The 18,792-nt window shown below is 39.6% G+C and overlaps 1 protein-coding gene and 1 long non-coding RNA gene across 2 annotated transcripts in view; one reads left to right on the top strand and one right to left on the bottom strand.

Moving 5' to 3' along the window:
• Positions 1–3,459: 3,459 nt before the first annotated feature.
• Positions 3,460–18,792, top strand: part of SPMAP2L (sperm microtubule associated protein 2 like) — a 37,778-nt gene continuing 22,445 nt past the window's right edge. The window contains exons 1-4 of the mRNA XM_072943545.1: positions 3,460–4,000; positions 12,521–12,551; positions 15,460–15,525; positions 18,585–18,713. Of these exons, the coding sequence (XP_072799646.1) occupies positions 3,526–4,000; positions 12,521–12,551; positions 15,460–15,525; positions 18,585–18,713 (701 nt within the window). The 5' untranslated portion in view covers positions 3,460–3,525. The remainder of the gene's footprint in view (positions 4,001–12,520; positions 12,552–15,459; positions 15,526–18,584; positions 18,714–18,792) is intronic.
• LOC140700286 (uncharacterized) lies at positions 5,963–7,685 on the bottom strand. The gene is made up of 2 exons (XR_012078670.1): positions 7,438–7,685; positions 5,963–6,056 (listed from the first exon to the last, which is right to left on the bottom strand). It is a non-coding gene; the product is annotated as an uncharacterized lncRNA (long non-coding RNA).

Here is an 18,792-nt window from a genome sequence, read left to right as displayed (position 1 = left end):
GTGGGTCCCAAATTTTGTGAGATTTACCTCTAGGATCTCAACCAGATACCTGCAATAAATATTAGAGGAAAATCCCCTGGTGCTTCCAAGGGAGAAGGAAAAAAAATTTTTTTAAATACATCAGATCACTCTGTCCTTAACAAGGTCTGCCCTCAGAGAAAACTAGTTAACCAGAACCTAGCCTGCTGGGATATTACCAGAGCCTAACTGACCTGGCGGAAGGGAAATAGCCAACTCCAGCCCACTCTAGCCATCCTGTCCCACCTAAAGGTGGAGAAAACTAAGACAGAAGTGTGAAATTTGCAGTCCAGAGGCACAGAGTCACTAAAAGACTGAGACATAATCTTAGGACTATAGAGCACTCCCCTCCTGCCACACCTCACCACCGCATTACTAAAGGTTTGTTATACAGCAGTTCTTTTTCACTGTACATCATGCCTGGCTATCAAGAAAAATTACAAGACATACTAAAAGGCAAAAAACACAAACGAGATAGAGCAAGCACTGTACAGAAATGAAGAATGTGTTTGATGGGCTTATTAATACAGCTGAGGAAAAAAATATCTGAGCTTGAGGTTATCTCAATAGAAACCTCCAAAACTGAAAATCAAAGAGAACAAAGGTTCTGGAAAAAACAGAACAGAATATCCAAGGACTGTGGGACAACTACAAAAGTTGCAATATGTGTGTAATGGGAAACCAGAAAGAGAGGAAAGAAAGGAACAGAATAAATATTTGAAACAATAATGACTGAGCATTTCTCCAAATTAATGTCAGACACCAAACCACAGACCCCAGAAGCTCAGAAAACACCAAACAGGATAAATGCCCAAAAACTGCCCATAGGCATATCATTTTTAAGCTACAGAAAATCTAAAATGAAGGAAAAATCTAGAAAGAAGCCAGAGGAAAAAAAAACCTTACCTGTAGAGGATCAAAAAGAATTACATTAGACTTCTCAGAAACTATGCAAGCAAGAAGAGAGTGGAGCAAATTATTTATAGTGTTGAGAGGAAAACCCATCAACTTAGACTTCTGTATCCTGTAAAATCCTTCAAAAGTGAAGGAGAAAGACTTTCTTAGACAAACAAAAATTGAGGGAATTTGTTGCCAGTACTTCTGCTTTGCAAGAAATGTTAAAAAGAAGTTCCTCTAAAGAACTAATGATGTAGGTCAGAAATTTGGATCTACATAAAGAAAGGAAGAAGTGAAGGTAAAATTAAAGCTTTTGTTTTTCTTATTCTTAATTGAGCTAACAGATTACAGTCTATTCAAAATAATAATAGAAACTATATTTGACTATGTATGCTTATGTATGTTATGCATGCATATATGTATATCAATGATATGATAGCAATAATACAAGGTGTGAGAGGGAGGAATTAGGATTATTCTGTTATTATAAGGCAGTGTCACTATCCATGAAATGGTATAGTGTTGTTTGAAGGTAGACTTGGATTTGTTGTTAATATATATTGCAAACTCTAGGACAGTCACTAAGAAAATAAAAGAAATTATAACTGATAAGCAAAGAAAGGAAAGAAAATGAAATCAAGTAAAATGCTCAATTAAAACCACAAAAGGTAGACAAAGAGTAGAAGATAAACAAAGAACAAAGACAACAAATAGAAAACAGTAACAAATATGATAGCTATTAATCCAACTAAATCAATAATAACTTTGAAGGTCAGTGGTCTAAAGGCACCAATTAAGAGAGATTTGTCAGAGTGGATCAAAGATCCAACTATATGTTGCCTACGAGAAACTCACTTTAAATATAAAAAGACATTAGATTAAAGCCAAATGAATGGAGACACTAATGCTAACACTAATCAAAAGAAAGCAGGAATAGCTGTATTAATTTCAGACAGAGAAGACTTCAGAGTAAGGGAAGTTATCAAGGATAAGGAGAGGAATTACACCTAATGCACAAGCTATAAAATAAAAAATAAACAAGTGGGACTACATCAACCTAAAAAGCTATACAGCAAAAGAAACCATCAACGAAATGAAAAAAGAACCAATGGAATGGGAAAAATATTTGCAGACCATATATCTGATAAGGGGTTAATATTCAAAATATATAATGAACTCATACAACCCAATAGCAAAAACAAACAATTAAAAAATGGGCAATGGACCTGAATAGACATTTCTTCCAAAGAAGATATGTGTATGGCCAACAAGTGCATGCATGAAAAGATACTCAACATCACTTATCTTTAGGGAAATTCAAATTAAAACAACGATGATGTATCCCCTCATGCCTATTAGAAAGGCCATCATCAAAAAGACAAGAGATAACTAATGCGAGCCTGGATGTAGAGAAAAGGGAAACTTTGTGTACTGTTGGTGGGATTGTGAATTGGTACAGGCAGTATGGAAAACAGTATAGAGATTACTCGAAAAATTAAAACTAGAACTACCATATGATCCAGCAATTCCATTTCTGAGAATATATCCAAAGGAGATGAAAACACTGACTCAAAAAGCTGTCTGCACCGCCATGTTCCTAATAATTTATGATAGCCAAGACATGGAAACAACTGACATGTCCATTGATGGATAAATGGATAAAGAATTTGTAGTATACACATAACATACAATAGAACATGATTCAGCCATTAAAAAAAAAATAAGGAAAGCCTATCATTTGCAACAACATGGGTGGACCTTGAAGACATTATGCTAAGTAAAATAAGTCAGACAAAAAATACTGTATGATCTTAGTGAAATATGGAATTTGAAAGAACACCAAACTCAAGAAAAATAAATCAGATTTGTGGTTACATGTGGGGGTGTGATTAGAGGAAGGTGGTCAAAACATACAAACTTACAGTTATAAGATAAATAAGTACTAGGGATGGACCGTACAACATAATAACTAGTTACCACGGCTGTATGATATATAGGAAAGAAGAGAGTAGATCCTAAGGGTTCTCACCACAAGGAGAAATTTTTTTTCTATTCTTTTTATTATATCACTATGAGATGATGGATGTTAACTAAGCCTTTTGTGGTAAGTCATTTTACAATATATGTAAGTCAAGCCAAGATGTTGTACACCTTAAACATACAGTGATGTGTATCTATTATTTCTCAATAAAACTGAAAAAATAAAATATTATAATTTTTTAAAAGACAGGAATAACAATGATAAAGGGGTCAACTCTCCAGGAAGATACCATGATCCTAAACGTGAATGTGCTTAAAAATAGTGTTAAAATAAGCGAGGCAAAAACATCTCAGATCAAGAGCCCGCCCTCTTTTTCGGCGGACTGACTATGGCTCTTCTCAGAGCACGGGGCCACCGCGGGCCCCTGCAGCGCCTCGCGTCCCCTTGGCAACGGGAGAACGTGTAGGGGGTGTCCAGAGGCGGGGCTTGTCGGGCACAGGCTGCGTCCAGGAGGGGCGCGCTGCGGCGGGCGCGGGCGCGGGCGGCCCGCCCATCCCGCCCATCCCGCCCCCCTCCCACGGAAAGCGAACAAACCCCGTCCGTTGGCCCGCGGGAGCTTCTGGGCATCAATGGAGAGCCAAGAGTTTTCGGGTTCTTCTGTGCTGTCTGATGGGCGTGACACGACAGAAATACCCGCTCGCTCCGAAGCCCTTCCGAAGCCCTTTGTAGTCAGGATATTCGACATGCACACCAGGCCTGAGGAGTCTGAGGAGCCGGGCTTACCCGAGGAGTCCCAGGAGGCCGACGAGCAAGACCAGCGGGACGAGTCCGAGGACTCTGAAGGGTCCAACGAGATCCCCAAGCCCCACGAACCCTATGAGCCCTACCAACCCCATCAGCCCCACAAGCCCCAGGCACCGTACGAGCCCCATGCACCCCGTGAGCCCCGCAAGCCTCGCGAACCCCGTAAGCACCAAGGGTCGCATGCTTCCCGAGAGTACCGCAAGCTCCATGAAGCCGAGTTGCTTCCCAGAGCAGGTGTGATGATCTCCCCATCTCTAGTAACCAGATTCCCGCCACGGATTCCGCCATCTTCCCTGAGCGGTAGGTTCTGGGGCCTCTGGGGCACTCCCACCCCATCAAAAATGGGGGATTCTAATGGAAAGGTTTGCCTGCAAGGGCCTAGTTGTTTTAAAGGAAGATTAACACTTGTGTCGTTTAATTGCTGCTTTGCGGTGTCCTATCTTTGGACCCCAAGGAACTCTGATAGAAGTTGAGACTGGTAATGAAACTGCGTCTTTCCCTCTCCCCTCTGCCCATCTGATGACCTCCTAGCTGTCCTTGACTTATCGCTGTCACTTCTTTTTGAAGCCCTTCTTAAGTCTTCTGTACAGTTAGTCCTTGTAGTCCTCTGGGTTGCCACTTTGAACATACCTCTGTTACAGCACGAAAGATTTTATATTCTATCATCTTTCTCCTCAATTAAGGGGAGGGATCCTTGAAGGGAGGATATTTTTGTTAGTGTTTGGCACTTGGGGGCGTTCAACAAATGCTATTACATTGTTAAAGATGTGGTAACAAAACACATATCGAGCAAGAATTCAAAGACTGCATTTGCTAAATGCTCACTGTATGCTCTGTCTTTACGGAATTCATAAGATAACAAGGCCCATGGGACTTGGGTATAAACATCCTTTGCTCTGACAACAGCAGCTCACTTATGACCTCTCACTGCTGACCCCACCCAGAAAAATTCCTTGTGCACATTGGGCTCCCAGTCGCCTTGGCTAACCACGTTATATCTCATCTCCTTGACTTGTCTATCAGCATCGATTCTATGGGCTGTCATTTCAGTTGCTCACTTACAACATCTTCCACCACCCCACTGATTTTTTGGCTATCTGTCAAACTTCTCCTGGCAAAACCAATCACCTACCCTCCGCCTACACCTGAGCCGCTGACTCTTCCTGTACAAAATCACACAATCTTACTGACGGCTTTTATTTCAGTTTCACGACAACAAATCTCAACTGGTCACTTGGCACTGCCTAGCAAGCCTACTTTATTCACCTAGTAAGTTAATTCTTCTAATCTCTGAGAAGATGACTAAATGCCTTCCTGACTCTCTTCCAATCTTTACACCTTTGACCCTGAAACAGCTGAAGACTTTGCCTCACACTTGAGAAAACAGAAGCACTGTCATGAACTCCCTTATTTTCTTACCGCTAATCTATTGCCTTACTCAAATCCACACCCATGGATTCTGTCTTTTCTCATATTTCAGGGAAGAATTGTGCCTCTTTTCTGTGAAAGGCAAAATCCTCCACTTGTGCTTTGGATTCCACTCTTGTCTCCTGAAGAACTTTGTTCCTGCAGGTTATCCCCTCTCCTACAGCATCCTTTTGTCCCTTTTACTGAGTCAGTTCCAAGCATACACATATACTCTAGAATCTTGTGTTTTGAAATAGCCCTTGACCCACCACCCTTGATTCATCCAGGTGGCTTGTGTCAGAAACCTTGGAGTCATTCTTGACTCCTGTTTTTCCTCAAAATCTGCCTCGAAACCATTAGCAAACCCTAATTTTGAAATATATCATGATGATGACCATTTCATAACATCTAAACCTTCATCATCTTTGTAAGCCACTATCATCTCATGGTCTGCTGCAGTAGCTTCCACTCTTGCCCCCTTCCCTCCCCCCGCCCCATTCCCACCAGTTCATGCTCATTTAGCAGTCACAGGGATCCCTTAGGACATAAATTATGTGCACCTCTCCTGCTCTCACCTCTCCAGAGGGGATTCTCATCTCACATAGTTTGTAATCTAAAGCCCTAAGCAGGCCTGTAAGGCCTCACGTGCTCCAGCCTGCCTCCAGCCTCCTGTCTCTGCTCTCCAGCCACGTGGAGCTCCTTGTTCCCACCTCACAATTACTTCACTTGCTTTTTCCTCTCCCAGGACACTCTTCCCTCAAGGATTTGTCACCTCCTTGTAAAGGTGTACCAGATCACTGTCCAAAAGACCCTCTTTGTCCTGCTCATGTTCTTTAAGGTATTTCTCTGACTGCATCAAGTATCTATTTGTTTACTGTTTACATTAAGCTCTGAGAGGGCAGAAGCCTTGTCTTCTCCACTGTTTCATCCTCAGTTCCTCAAGCAGTGCCTGAAATAAGCCAGAAGTTAGCAGTTATTATTGAATGAAAGATCTTTTCTTTCAGCCTCTATGTCACCAAATCCAGTGTTTTTTCCTTCTATCCTTAAATACTGCTAAGAGGTCAAATAAGATACTACTACTAATGGCTAACACCTACTGAGGACTTGCCATACCAGGTACCACAACTATGGTAAGTCCTCAGTAGGTGTTGGCCATTATTAGTAGTATCTTATTTGACCTCTTAGCAGCAGCATTTAATACAATCAACCACTGCCTTTTTGAAACATACCTCCTTCTCCTGGCCTCTATGACACCACAATCTCCCAGTTTATCACCAGCCTGACTGCTTGCTGCTTCTCTCATTTGGTGAAATCCGGTGTTTTTTCCTTCTATCCTTAAATACTGCTAAGAGGTCAAATAAGATACTACTACTAATGGCTAACACCTACTGAGGACTTGCCATACCAGGTACCACAACTATGGTAAGTCCTCAGTAGGTGTTGGCCATTATTAGTAGTATCTTATTTGACCTCTTAGCAGCAGCATTTAATACAATCAACCACTGCCTTTTTGAAACATACCTCCTTCTCCTGGCCTCTATGACACCACAATCTCCCAGTTTATCACCAGCCTGACTGCTTGCTGCTTCTCTCATTTGGTGAATCCTCCCTGTTTTCCTGAACTCTAAAGGGCTCCAGCCTGACCCTTTTTCTCTTTATTTACACTGTTCCCCTCCCCTCTCCCAAGTGGTCATATCTACACTCCTGGCTTTGAATAGCATCTTTATGCTGCTGCCTCCTAAATTTGTGTACTTCAGCTCCTCTCTCTCCATTTGGATATATCATAGGCTTCTCAAATGGAATATACTTCGAGACAGAAGTCTTGATTTTTCTTCTCAATCTTTATTCCTCCCTCAATCTTCCAACTGGATGCTTCCAGAAAATAGTATCCAGTTGCTGAAGCCTCGCCTCCCACTGCAAAAACAAACAAACAAAAAAACCTAACACCCCAAACTACCATTTCTCCCTGATTCCTCTTTCTTCACCCTCAAATCCAATGCGAGTTCTGTTAGTTTCCTCTTCAGACCATTTCCTGAATTCACTCACTTTCTCTGCTAACACCGTCATGCCACGCACGGTCATCTGTCACCTGGATTCTACGTTGGCATCCTGAGTGGTCTCGCTGCTTCTGTCCTTGTGCCCTGCGAGCTCTCTACTACCTCAGCCAGAGTGGGTATTTGAAAAACCGAATTGGATTGCATTTCCCCCGTACTGTGTTGTCCTCCAGGGGCTTCCCGTTGCTCCCAGGATAAACCCAAGCTTTTTGTAGGGGTCTCTAGAGCCCCACGGGCTCCCTGACCTCACCCCCTACCTCTGTCCCTCCTACTCACTCTGCCCCAGTCACACTGGCTTCTTTTCTGTTCCTCTGAAAGGCCTGCCCCATACTTGTCCCGGCTTCATCTTGATCATGTTACAGAAGGCTTTATTTGTAGGTGCAGTGGAATCCTTGTGCCTTAGTCCCCATCTGGAAGGGCAGCCTTTTAATTGTGACTACTGCCAGCAGATGGCAGCCTTCCCCAGCAGACGGCTCGGAGCACAAGCCTGATCATCAGGTTTGTTAGCTCCAAGGGCAGCCTGAGCAGTGTGGCTTGTGTGCTATGGAATAAAACACAAACATTTAAAGGGCATAATGCAGCCATAATGTTCTTTTTTTTAAATCGAAGAATTTTTGATTTACAATGTTGTGTTAGTTTCTGGTGTAGAGCATGGTGATTCAATTATACAAATATTCTTTCTCGTATTATTTTTCATTATAGGTTATTACAAGGTATTGAGTATAGTTCCCTGTGCTGTACAGAGGACCTTGTGTTTATCGTAAGTTGTGTTGATCTCCTGGAGGGAGATGCTACTCATTATCTTACTCAGAGTCTTTTGGGGCTTCTTCCTGTTGGCCGTGGAATAAGGGCGAGACTCCTCCAGGGCTGGTGATCTGGCCCCACCACAAATCCTTTCCCTGGCTCCCTTCCCTGCATCCACCCTGACCACTGGCTTGCTCTGCCTTTCTCTTGATTCCACCTCAGGGCCTTTACAGTTGCCGTTTCCTCGGCGTGAAACGCTCTTCCTCCCTCATCCCACTTTCTCCCCTCAGGTCATAATATATCTGGCACCTTCTTGTCTTTCATTTCCACAGGTACAGTGTCACTTCCTCCAAAGACGCTTCCCTGATTGTCTCCCTAAGCTAGGTGCTGCCTGCCTTCTGCGTACAGAACATCATGCTGGTTTATCTTCTTCCTGGTACTTACCATCTTCTGAAATAGTTCACTTGCCTATGATCTGTCTGTCCACCTGAAAGGCAAGCTGCATCAGAGTAGGACAGGAACTTTATCTCCACCCTTCTCTAGTCCGAAGCTTAGAACCAATGGATAAATTCCACATGAAAGTCATTCATGTGGACATTGTCTACATTCACCCAGTCATTACTGAGCTCGCAGTAACTTATGTCCATTGAGTGTCCTACATACTTAACATCTGATTTTAGCTTTAAAACAACCCTTCGGAGTAAGTACTATTTGTGTCCCCACTTTGCAGATAAGGAAACTGAGGCAGAGAGGAGGTAAAGGACTTGCCAAAGGCCACACACACAGTAACAGAGCAGAGATTGAGCCCAGACAGGCAGTCCCACAACCTGCCCCACTTCACCCTCACACTCTTCTGCCTGTGCTGGGTGCTGTGGGTGACAGAGAGGGGAGGTAAGGGAAATAATGAAGGGAAGGAGTGCAGCACAGTGCTTGGCACGTTGTTAGTGCTCAATAAATATTACAGTGTTTAGTAAATAGTACCTAGTGGGCCTGTTACAGTCAGGGAAATAAACATTTGTGTATTGTCTGTTCAGCTGTGTACATCATGTGCTGTGAGGAGTACAAAATAAAGCAATCTTTCCAAAGTGTTTACAGGCTTATGGAGGTAATAATAATAATGACATAAGTAAAACAAAATCTGTAATCAGAGCCCAGATGAGTGATGTGGGCCTTAAGTCCATCCATAACCAGACCCTCTACATACAATTCTCTCCCATTCTTGGATCACTCTGCAAAGTATTTTTGTCCTCAATTTACAGATGAGGAATCTGAGACTCTGCTTTGTCTGAGGGCATGTTGTGGGTGGGGCCAGCATTCAAAGCTCCATCGTTTGATCCAAAGCCCATGAAATACTGCAGTGGCTAGACACTGGGTCAGTGGGAGAAAAGAATGGAGAATGGGAGGGAAGAAGTACTGAAGTTACTCTCTAGGAGAAAGGAGCTGGGAAATACTTTGGGGACAGGGAGTCCATACTGGAGTTGTACTCAGGAAGATCTGCCGCTAAGAAGGGATTGGATGTGTGAAATCCTGCCCCCGCTCCCAAAGAAATGTGAGTGCTTGAACACTGCTGTGCCCAAGTCATGGCTCCAGCCACATCCTGAGGATGTCAGTTTGAACACATAGTTAGTAAAGGGAGCTTAATGCTACTGGAAAGAGCACTGAACTAAGAAGTAGGAGACTTGAGGTTTCATCATAGCTGCCTGTCTGTTTCCTTCTAGTAAAATGAGGTGAGTAGACTAGGCACTCTCTACAGACACTTCTAGTACTGAGAGTCTGTATCTTAACACTGTTGCTTGATTTGATATAACAAGATGCTGCCAAAGTGGGATTACTGTATATTCTTGAATATAAGGAAATTTGAAAAAATCCTAGCCGATTTGAATAGATAAACTTTTAGGGACAAAGGTAGAATAGATAAATGTTTATTGAGAATTGTGCTAATTTAGTTATGCCTGTAAAATTAAAAATTCAGAATATGGGGATTTTGCCCAACTTTTCTTACAAATAAAAGGTGCTGTAAAAACATCTTTTATTTGTTAGAATAACAAACAAAACATAACCTATATGGAGAGAGGATCAGGGCTAGTGTTGAAGAGAAGTAGAGAAAAGACGATATGTGGCCCTTGTGTGAGGCCTAATTCAAACAAACCAACTGTAAAAACACACTTTGAGACAAGGAAGCTTAAATATTTATCAGGTATTAGATGGTATTAAAGAATAACTGTAAATTTTGTTCAGTATAATAATGACATTCTTCATTTCATTTTCCTTTCCCTTCTCCCTCCACTATTTTTCTACCTCTTTCCTCAAATTTTTCATCTTTAAACAGATAATGTACAGAGAGCTTAAGTGTTGCCCAAGATCAGAAGTTAGAGCCAGGGTTTGGTTCCAGGCACTGATGCCAGAGCCAGTGGTCTTATCCATTAGACAGCATTGTTGTATTCCCCAAACCTGCTGGCTTCAAAAAATGGCAGTGCTTGTTCCACCACAAAGGTTGTGGGCCTGGGACCTGAAATTTTTCAAAGATTCCCCAGATATTGTAAGGTGCAGACAAGTTTGGGAATCAGCGTAACACTGCTCCCTTGGGACATTAGCTAACAATGGCCACCTGGGAGCTATTCCATCCTGCCAACTGATGAGATAACATCAAACATCGTTCTAAGATAAAGCGTGAGAGCTCTACCTGTGGCAGAAATTATAGCATGAAAAGGCAATAGGAAAATTCATATTAACCAGCGTTTGTAGAAGTTATTTTAGGATGGACTCAGTGTCCTATTGACTCTCTGGCCTGTGTTTATAACGCTGGAAACCAAGCTTGGTGATACATCAAAGTCCACAAAACAAGTGCTGTGTCTTTCACGGGTGACAGCAGGACTGGGCGCGAGGGAGCTTTTGTAGACGACTCCCCTTTTCCTTAGATCTGAGTCAGTTTAGCCTTAAAAAGTAGAGTAGTAGAAAATACCTGCATTCAAAAATACCATTTGCTTTTTCTTTTTTTTTTAAGGGCATAGCCTACCTTTTAGTAGGCTGTCAACTCTTTGAAAAAAGAAACCGTATCTTACTAATTTTTGTGCGCTCAACACGGGCGCCATGCTGTGTGTAACGGAAACCCAGTCAATTAGGTGATTGCTGTTTCTCTACGGTGCGCCTCCATCGATGCGCTTAAGTTGTGACTAATAATTCTGACTCCACTCACCTACTGTCTGCATATACTACAGACAGAGTGTTTTACATGCATGTCATTAACCTTTACACACACCTACCCACTATCCTCCTGTCTGAGAAGGGGAAACTGAGTCTCAGAGAAGTTAAATAATTCACCCAAGATTGGACAGCTGAGTAACACAACTGGGATTTGAGCCATGTCTGTCTGATGCCTGACCACACCCACCTTCCTTCACCCCAAACACTCCAGAGGGTAGAAAATATTTCAGAAGTCCCAGGTGTGATTTAAAATTTGCAAGAAGAAACTGTCTGAAATGATCTGTCATAATGAGGCTTACTATATATAATAGGCCTTTTGATAATTTGGCCTGTTTGATCTCCTCTATTTTCCCACATTAAAATAAAACTTTTTTTTTGACTGTCAATCGTCCCTCTATAAAGTTTTTATTTTTATTTATTTATTTATTTATTTATTTATTTATTTATTTATTTATTTATTTTATTGATTTATAATCATTTTACAATATTGTGTCAAATTCCAGTGTTCAGCAAAAACAACACTTTTAAACGTGATTTTTAATTTACTTAACCATTTCATGTATTTTGGATATTTCAGGTGTATCCAATTTTCTACTATAAAAGATATTGCCATGAACATTTTTGTGTTTAAATCTTGGCCCACACTTGGAATTATTTCTTCGAGGTACATTTTTAGAAATAGAACTGGATTAAGTAATAGAAGCATTACTGACTTACTACCAAATTATTTTTCATGAAGTGTACCAATTTAAATGTCCATCAGCAGTGTGCGAGTACTCATCTCATCTCACCCTTCCAGCATTATTAGCCTTTGTAAAAACTTTGTGCTAATTTGATAGTTTTAAAAAATCTCATTTTTATTTGCAGTATTTTGATTACAAATTTTAACTTTTTCTTATGTTTATTAGCCCATTATATGTCTTCATATATGAATTCAGTTCTTCTTTGTCCATTTAACTTTTGACACTTACCTAAGTGTTTTTCTTATTCATCTATACTTTTGTACTCTTCAAATATTAAGACTTTTAAACCTTTATCATTTTGTTACCAAATATTTCACCAAATTTTGATTTCCTCTCTAATTTTTTTTTTGACAGTTTTAGGTTCTAAATATTTTAAACTGTGTTTTTCCTCTACATCTTTTGTCACCTGTAATGCAGATTAAAATCCGGTGATTAAGTAGGCATTGTTTTAGTTTTGCTGTAATTCAACTTTTTTTAAAAAAAAAAGTTTAACTCCTCAACTTATCTGTGGTTTACTTTGGTATGTGGTGTGACATATTTAATTTGGCCTTGCCCCTCTAAATAGTTATTTTTCCCAGCTCCTTTCTTTACTGATTTGTGATGGCTATCTTTATCATATCTTTGATTCTTATTGAATCTAATTTTTGTGTTTACTTCTCTTTTTGCAGATCCTGTTCCCTGTGACTTTATAAGGAAACGGTAAGAACACAGATACAGTGCTGTTCTCCCAGACTTAACGAAGGGCCAGCTTAGCTGGATGGCACGCTCAGTCTGTGCCATTCGAAGTGAAAGCCTATCCTGGGGGTTTGAGAAGATTCCGTGCTTCCCCCTTGTCATGAGGCCCTTTTCTAATGACAGCTCCTGTGGGAAGAGGAAAGAAGAGAGCTAAAGTGATTAAGGTGGAGATGTAGGAGAACTCTTCTTACAGTCATTCAGTGCTTACTTGTTTGCTCAGTACTGTGTGTGGCACATAACAGAGCTGAACCTTTAAGGGACTTGGGATTCTGCATGGACAATCTCATGTCTTAGATTTTGTGAAGCTCCAGGTTAATGTGTCCCAACCTTCTCTTGCCTCTAATTCAAGTGCAGTAGCTAATGAAATTTCAAGAATGCGCCCTCTATGAAAAAAAAAAAGTGTGTGTGTGTGTACATACAGTGTACAAACTAGATGCCTCCTGAAAATAGATGCATACTCTTGGTTTGGCTGAGATGTAGTTAGAAGAGGTAACAGAACAGAATCATTAAAGAGAAAATACCAAGGGTTCATATATAGATGAATTTGAGGAAATAATATCAGATTTTATTTTTATCCACTCTTTTAATAAGTGGATTAAAACCATTCATATTGTTATTATTTAACATTTACATTTATTGTTATTATTTAGACTTATTTTGCATTTTCAGTTTACTGTAGTTCTAGGTTTTTTTCCCCTCACGTCTTTTAGGCAGCAAATACTACTACCTTATGTTTATGTGATGCTTTGCAGTTTAAAAATTTTTTTTCTTCTCCTGAGAATCCTGAGAAGTCGATAGGGTGGGTATAATAAAATAGATTTTACTGAGAGAAAATGAAATTCAGAGAAAGGGTGTCACTTTCCCAAGGTTGTATGATGGCCGAGTAGAAGATCTGATAGAACTAACATTCACAGAGTTTTACTAAATGTTCACTTAAAATACCAAATTACTTCAAATACTATGCCAAGTAAGCGTCTGCTGTGGCTAAATAGGGAATGAAATCGTTTACACCTGGTAAGTTTTTAGACTTAAGAAGACTGTGAAGAAAGTGTTTTTAAAAGTTTTTGTCCTTGCAGTTGTTACTACTGCTTCTTGCTTTTGTTTGAATGGCTAACTTGGTTTGACTCTGTGGGGAAATTGTTCTCTCTCTGTTATCCATCCCCATTCCAGTCCTCTAAAATTATCTTGTTAAGCAAATGTGCTGTGCCTGATTGTTATGAAAGAAAATATTTTCTGAATATAAGCAAAATAGTTAAATGTAAAAGAGCATTTTGACTGAAAGAATTTTTTGAATTACTTCATCAATCCAGACCTGAAATCATTTCTGTAATTATTGCTAAATAAATATATACATACTGCTCTGCACCCAAGGTAAGGATTTCCAAAACTTGCTCAGCTCTTAGCAAACTGTAGAAGACTATCAATGAAGACATGGAACAACAAGGTAATTTAAAAAAAAACCCAAAAAACACACCTGCCTTCAAGAGTTAAAATCCTTCAACCACATTCTTTTGTTTCTGCACAGGCTCATGACTAGACATAGTGAGGTAATGTAATAACACGAGCGAGAAGGGAAGCCTGTGTTAAGATGAAGAGATGTAACTATGGTGACATAACGCACAATAAGTGAATGAAAAGCAGAGGTATTGGTCAGCTCTCCACACAGAATTAGCAAATGTTAATAAGATCATTTCCAGTTGAAGTAACAACCCAATTTAAGTATCTACAGGAATAAACTAGGAAACTGTGGATAGTCTTGTATAAAATGATACATTAAAGGAACACTGTTTAGCTGGTGAAGAAAAGGTGGAGGGAAAATCTTGGCTTGGAGGTGATGAAGGAAGCCAGACGCTAACTTGCTTGAAGAGATTGATACACAATAAGATACTCTGCTGATGGCTTGCTTTCTACCCCACTAGCCACCCTCCCTGGAAAGTTGGCGCAGGCTTTCTCAGCAGGGCTCATGCAGTACCTCCAGGGCAAAATCACTCTTTTGTTGAATAAGGATGTGGATTTTTTTGTTCTGGTACAGACAGTACCTTCATTGTTTCTAGGTAGTAACAGACATGGCTTGGGAGTTGCATTGTATCCATTTACATAGCAGATTGCAAACATTTCACCACCAAAGAATCTTTTGGTTATCTCAAACCATCACCACATTCTGACGTTTGGAAAGATTTGTTGTTGTCATTGTTCACAAAACAAATTATATTTGTTATTTTTTTAAAAAATAAGGACATGTTTTAGTATTAATCCGTCAGCATGAAGTAACATAAGGAGATGATATAATTCTGAAACAAATCTGTTATTTTGGGTGTCATCTGCGACCTGATTGTGGGTGGGGTAGGATTCCGTTTGCCTTTGGAAATGTTCTGAAATTTGGAGACTCCCATCATTGTCTTCATATCCCCTAAGGATTTGGGAGCTTTAGACTGGGAACCCTTGAATTAAGCAGCAGATAAAATGCAGATAGGTTTGTTGCAGTAGGAAACGGGGTAGTTAGAAGAATCCAGAATGTGAGACACTGGGGGAAAAGGGTCAGGAGGTGGGATACTTCTCTTCCTACCTTCGAACCTTTATTTTATTTAGGAGCCTCTTTGAGCAATAACACAGTTCAAGCCGTCTGAAATGTATTGCCTTACCCAGCTTACTGATAGTTTCATGAATCCCCCTTATGCGATGCTTAAACTAAGTTTATATTTTAAACAATTAAATATCAATTCAATTGAACTCAATGTTTACTGAGCACATACTACTTTGGTGTTTTGTTTTGTTTTTTTCTCCTTCAGATGGGATTTGTTTTGGTAGGAGCCACTTATGTAATCATACTTGTTAGTCATTCTCTTTTAATTAATCAGCTGGTATTTATTAGTTTTTTTTCTAGGAAGAGAATTCAAGATCTTTCTAGGCCTAAGAAACAATGGGGAGCCCCAGACAGGTAAGGCAATTTTATATAGTCTTGTTGGTAATGATGTTTTCCTTACAATAAATAGGTAAGTGTTATTCTTACCTGCCCACTACTGCTGCATCCCAGCACCTCTCTACTCCACTGAATCCATTGAACCAATATTGTCGCTTCAGTTGAGTCAACACAAGGGAAGCAAACCCTAGGTCAGTGGTTCTCAAATTTGTCTGCACACTGGAATCACCTGGAAAATTTAAACATTGACTGATGTTTTGGTCCCAAGCCCAGAAATCCTTAATTAGTCTAGGGTGCAGCCTAGGCTTCAGGAGTGTTGAAAGGTCCCCAGATGATTCTAATAGGCAGACAGGTTTGAGACACACTGTCCCAGGGTATTACTCCACACTCTTTTGAAAGACTTGTGTCCATCCTCCGAGTTCAGCTTGTCTGCGTCTAACATCTGGTCCTGCTGTCCCTAATCCTCTGCCTAGAGCACACCTGTTTTCTAGATCTCCAGACCCACAGTCTTTTCACCCTTGGTCTCAGGATTCCTCCTTTCCTTTTTCTTCCTTTTCTTTTTCGGCTCCTGAGTAGGTGCTTTTTTATTTTTTTAATTATAGATTTTGTTTATTTTTTTTGGTGGGGTGGAGATAATCATGCTTAATTATTTATTTATAGAGGAGGAAGTACTGGGGATTGAACCCAGGACCTCGTGCATGCTAAGCATACACTCTACCGTTTGAGCTATACCCTTCCTCTGTGCATTTCTTTTTAGCATTGAGTAATATTCTACAGTCTGGCTGTACCATAGTTTATCTATTCACTTAGTGAAGGGCATGTTGGTTGCTTCCAATTTTTGGCAATTATGAATAAAGCTGCTATAAATATTCATATGCAGGTTTTTGTGTAGATAGAAGTTTTCAACTCATTTGGGTAAGCACCTGGGAGTGCAATTACTGGATCACATGGTAAAAATATGTTTAGCTTTGTGAGAAACTGCAAAACTGTCTTCCAAAGTGTGTTCCATTCCCACCAGCAATGAATGAGAGTTCCTGTTGCTCCACATCCTCACCAACACTTGGTGTTGTCAGTGTTTTGTATTTTAGCCATTCTAATAGATATATAGTGGTTCATTGTTTTAATTTGCAGTTCCCTAATGACATGATGTAGAGCATATTTCACACGCTTTTTTGCCATCTGTATATTGTCTTTTGTAAAGTGTCTGTTCAGATCTTTTGCCCACTTTTTATTTGGGTTATTTGTTTTCTTATTGTTGAATTTGAAGAGTTCTTTGTATATTTGGAATAACAATACACTATCAGATGCTATAGACTGAATGCTGTCTCCCCCCAAAATTCATATGTTGAAATCCTAACTCCCAATGTGATGGTATTTGTGATGGAGGTGGAGCCTCTGGGAGGCCATAAGGGTGAGGCATCTTGAATGGGATTAGTGCCTTTATAAAAGAGACCCCAGAGCGCTCCCTTGTCCCTTCCACTATGTGAGGACACAGAAAGAAGATTCCCCTCTCTGAAGCAGGAAGTAGGCCTTTACCAGATGCTGAATCTGCTGGTAGCTTGATCTTGGACTTTTCAAACTTCAGAACTACCAGATATTAATTTCTGTTGTTTATAAGACACCCCATCTATGGTGTTGTTACAGCAGCCCAAATGGACTTAAGATACGAAATATATATTTTGCAAATATCTTCTCCCAGTTTGTGGCTTATCTTTTCATTCTTGTAGTTATATCTTTCGTTGAGCAAAAGTTTTTAATTTTAATGAAGTCCAACTTACTAGTTTTTTCTTTCATGGGTCATGCTTTTGGTGTCATTTAAACATGCATCATTAAATCCAAGGTCACTTAGATTTTTTTCTTATATTATCTTCTGTAAGTTTTATAGTTTTGCGTTTAACATTTAAATCTATGATACATCTCAAGTTAATTTTTGTGAAAGGTGTAAAGCCTGTGTCTAGATTCTTTTCCTTCTTTTTGCATGTGAATGTCCAGTTTTTCCTGCACCATTTGTTGAAAAGGCTCTTCATTCTCTATTAGATTGCCTTCACTCCTTTGTCAAAGATCAATTAACCATGTTTGTGTGGGTCTATTTCTAGGATCTATATTCTTTCCCTTTGATCTATTTGTCTGTTATTTCACCAACACCACATTGTCTTGACTACTGTAGCTTTATCCTAAGTCTTGAAATCTGGTAGTGTCAGTCCTCTAATTTTCTTCCCTTCCTTCAGTATTGTGTTGGCTGTTCTAGGTGTTTTGCCTGCCCATATAAACCTTAGAGTTAGTTTTTTAATATTCCAAAGTAACTTGTTAGGATTTTGATTGGGATTGCATCAGATCTATAGGTCAAGTTGGGATGAACTGACATCTTGACATTATTGAGTTTTCCTATCCATGAACATGCAATATCTCTCCATTTATTTAGTTCTTTTATTTCTTTCATTGGAATTTTATTGTTCTCTTTGTATACATCTTGTCCATATGTTGTTAGATTTATATCTGTGTATTTTGTGGTGCTAATGTTAATAGTGTTATATTTTTAATTTCAAATTCCAAATGTCAATGCTAGTATATAAGAAATCAGTATACTTTTGTATATTAATGTCGTATCTCACAACTATAATCTAAAAAGAATTTTTAAAAGTCTTGGTTTTAAACATTAAAAATGTAATATGCTTTAAATTCTTTTTTTCATTGATGGATTCATACACATATACATTGATGAGAGGTATACATCGATGAGATGTCTTATGAATATTGCCAAAACTGTCAATAATCTTGGAACACTCCCTTCCACCCCATCCCTCTTTGAAACCAGTAGGAAAATTAAAGGAATGATTTTATTAATAGGTTCATTTTTGGTTACCACCTTTTAAGACAGTCGATAAAAGTCTTATTTTATTCTTATTTTAATTTCCAGAAGTAGTATGTCTACTTCTGATGCGTGATAATTGTAAAACTCTGTAATAGAGATAGTTCTTGAAATGAGGTAAAATCAGTAGAAAAATCGTCAAGAGCTATTTCTAAGATGTCCACCAGCAGTGAATTTCTTACCATTTTGTTTTTCTGGTTTTCAACAGAAAACTGTTTTGGGGAAATCAAGATCCTATTCGCCCTGTTTCCCGAAGTGCTTTGACAGCTCAACTGACCAAAAGACTGGAGAACCTTGCCCAGCCTAAGGAAGTCTCCTACCGATATGTACCTAACAGGTCAGTGTTTATGTGTTACTAGGTTGTGTGTTATCATGAACACAGAATTTATTGAGGATTAGGGATTCTATATCTGTTT

The sequence above is a fragment of the Vicugna pacos genome, chromosome 2, assembly GCF_048564905.1.
Source record: "Vicugna pacos chromosome 2, VicPac4, whole genome shotgun sequence".
In the NCBI taxonomy this organism is placed as follows: Eukaryota; Metazoa; Chordata; class Mammalia; order Artiodactyla; family Camelidae; genus Vicugna; species Vicugna pacos.
The sequence above is the reverse complement of the archived record's forward strand: the minus strand, read 5'-3'. Positions and strand labels throughout refer to the sequence as shown.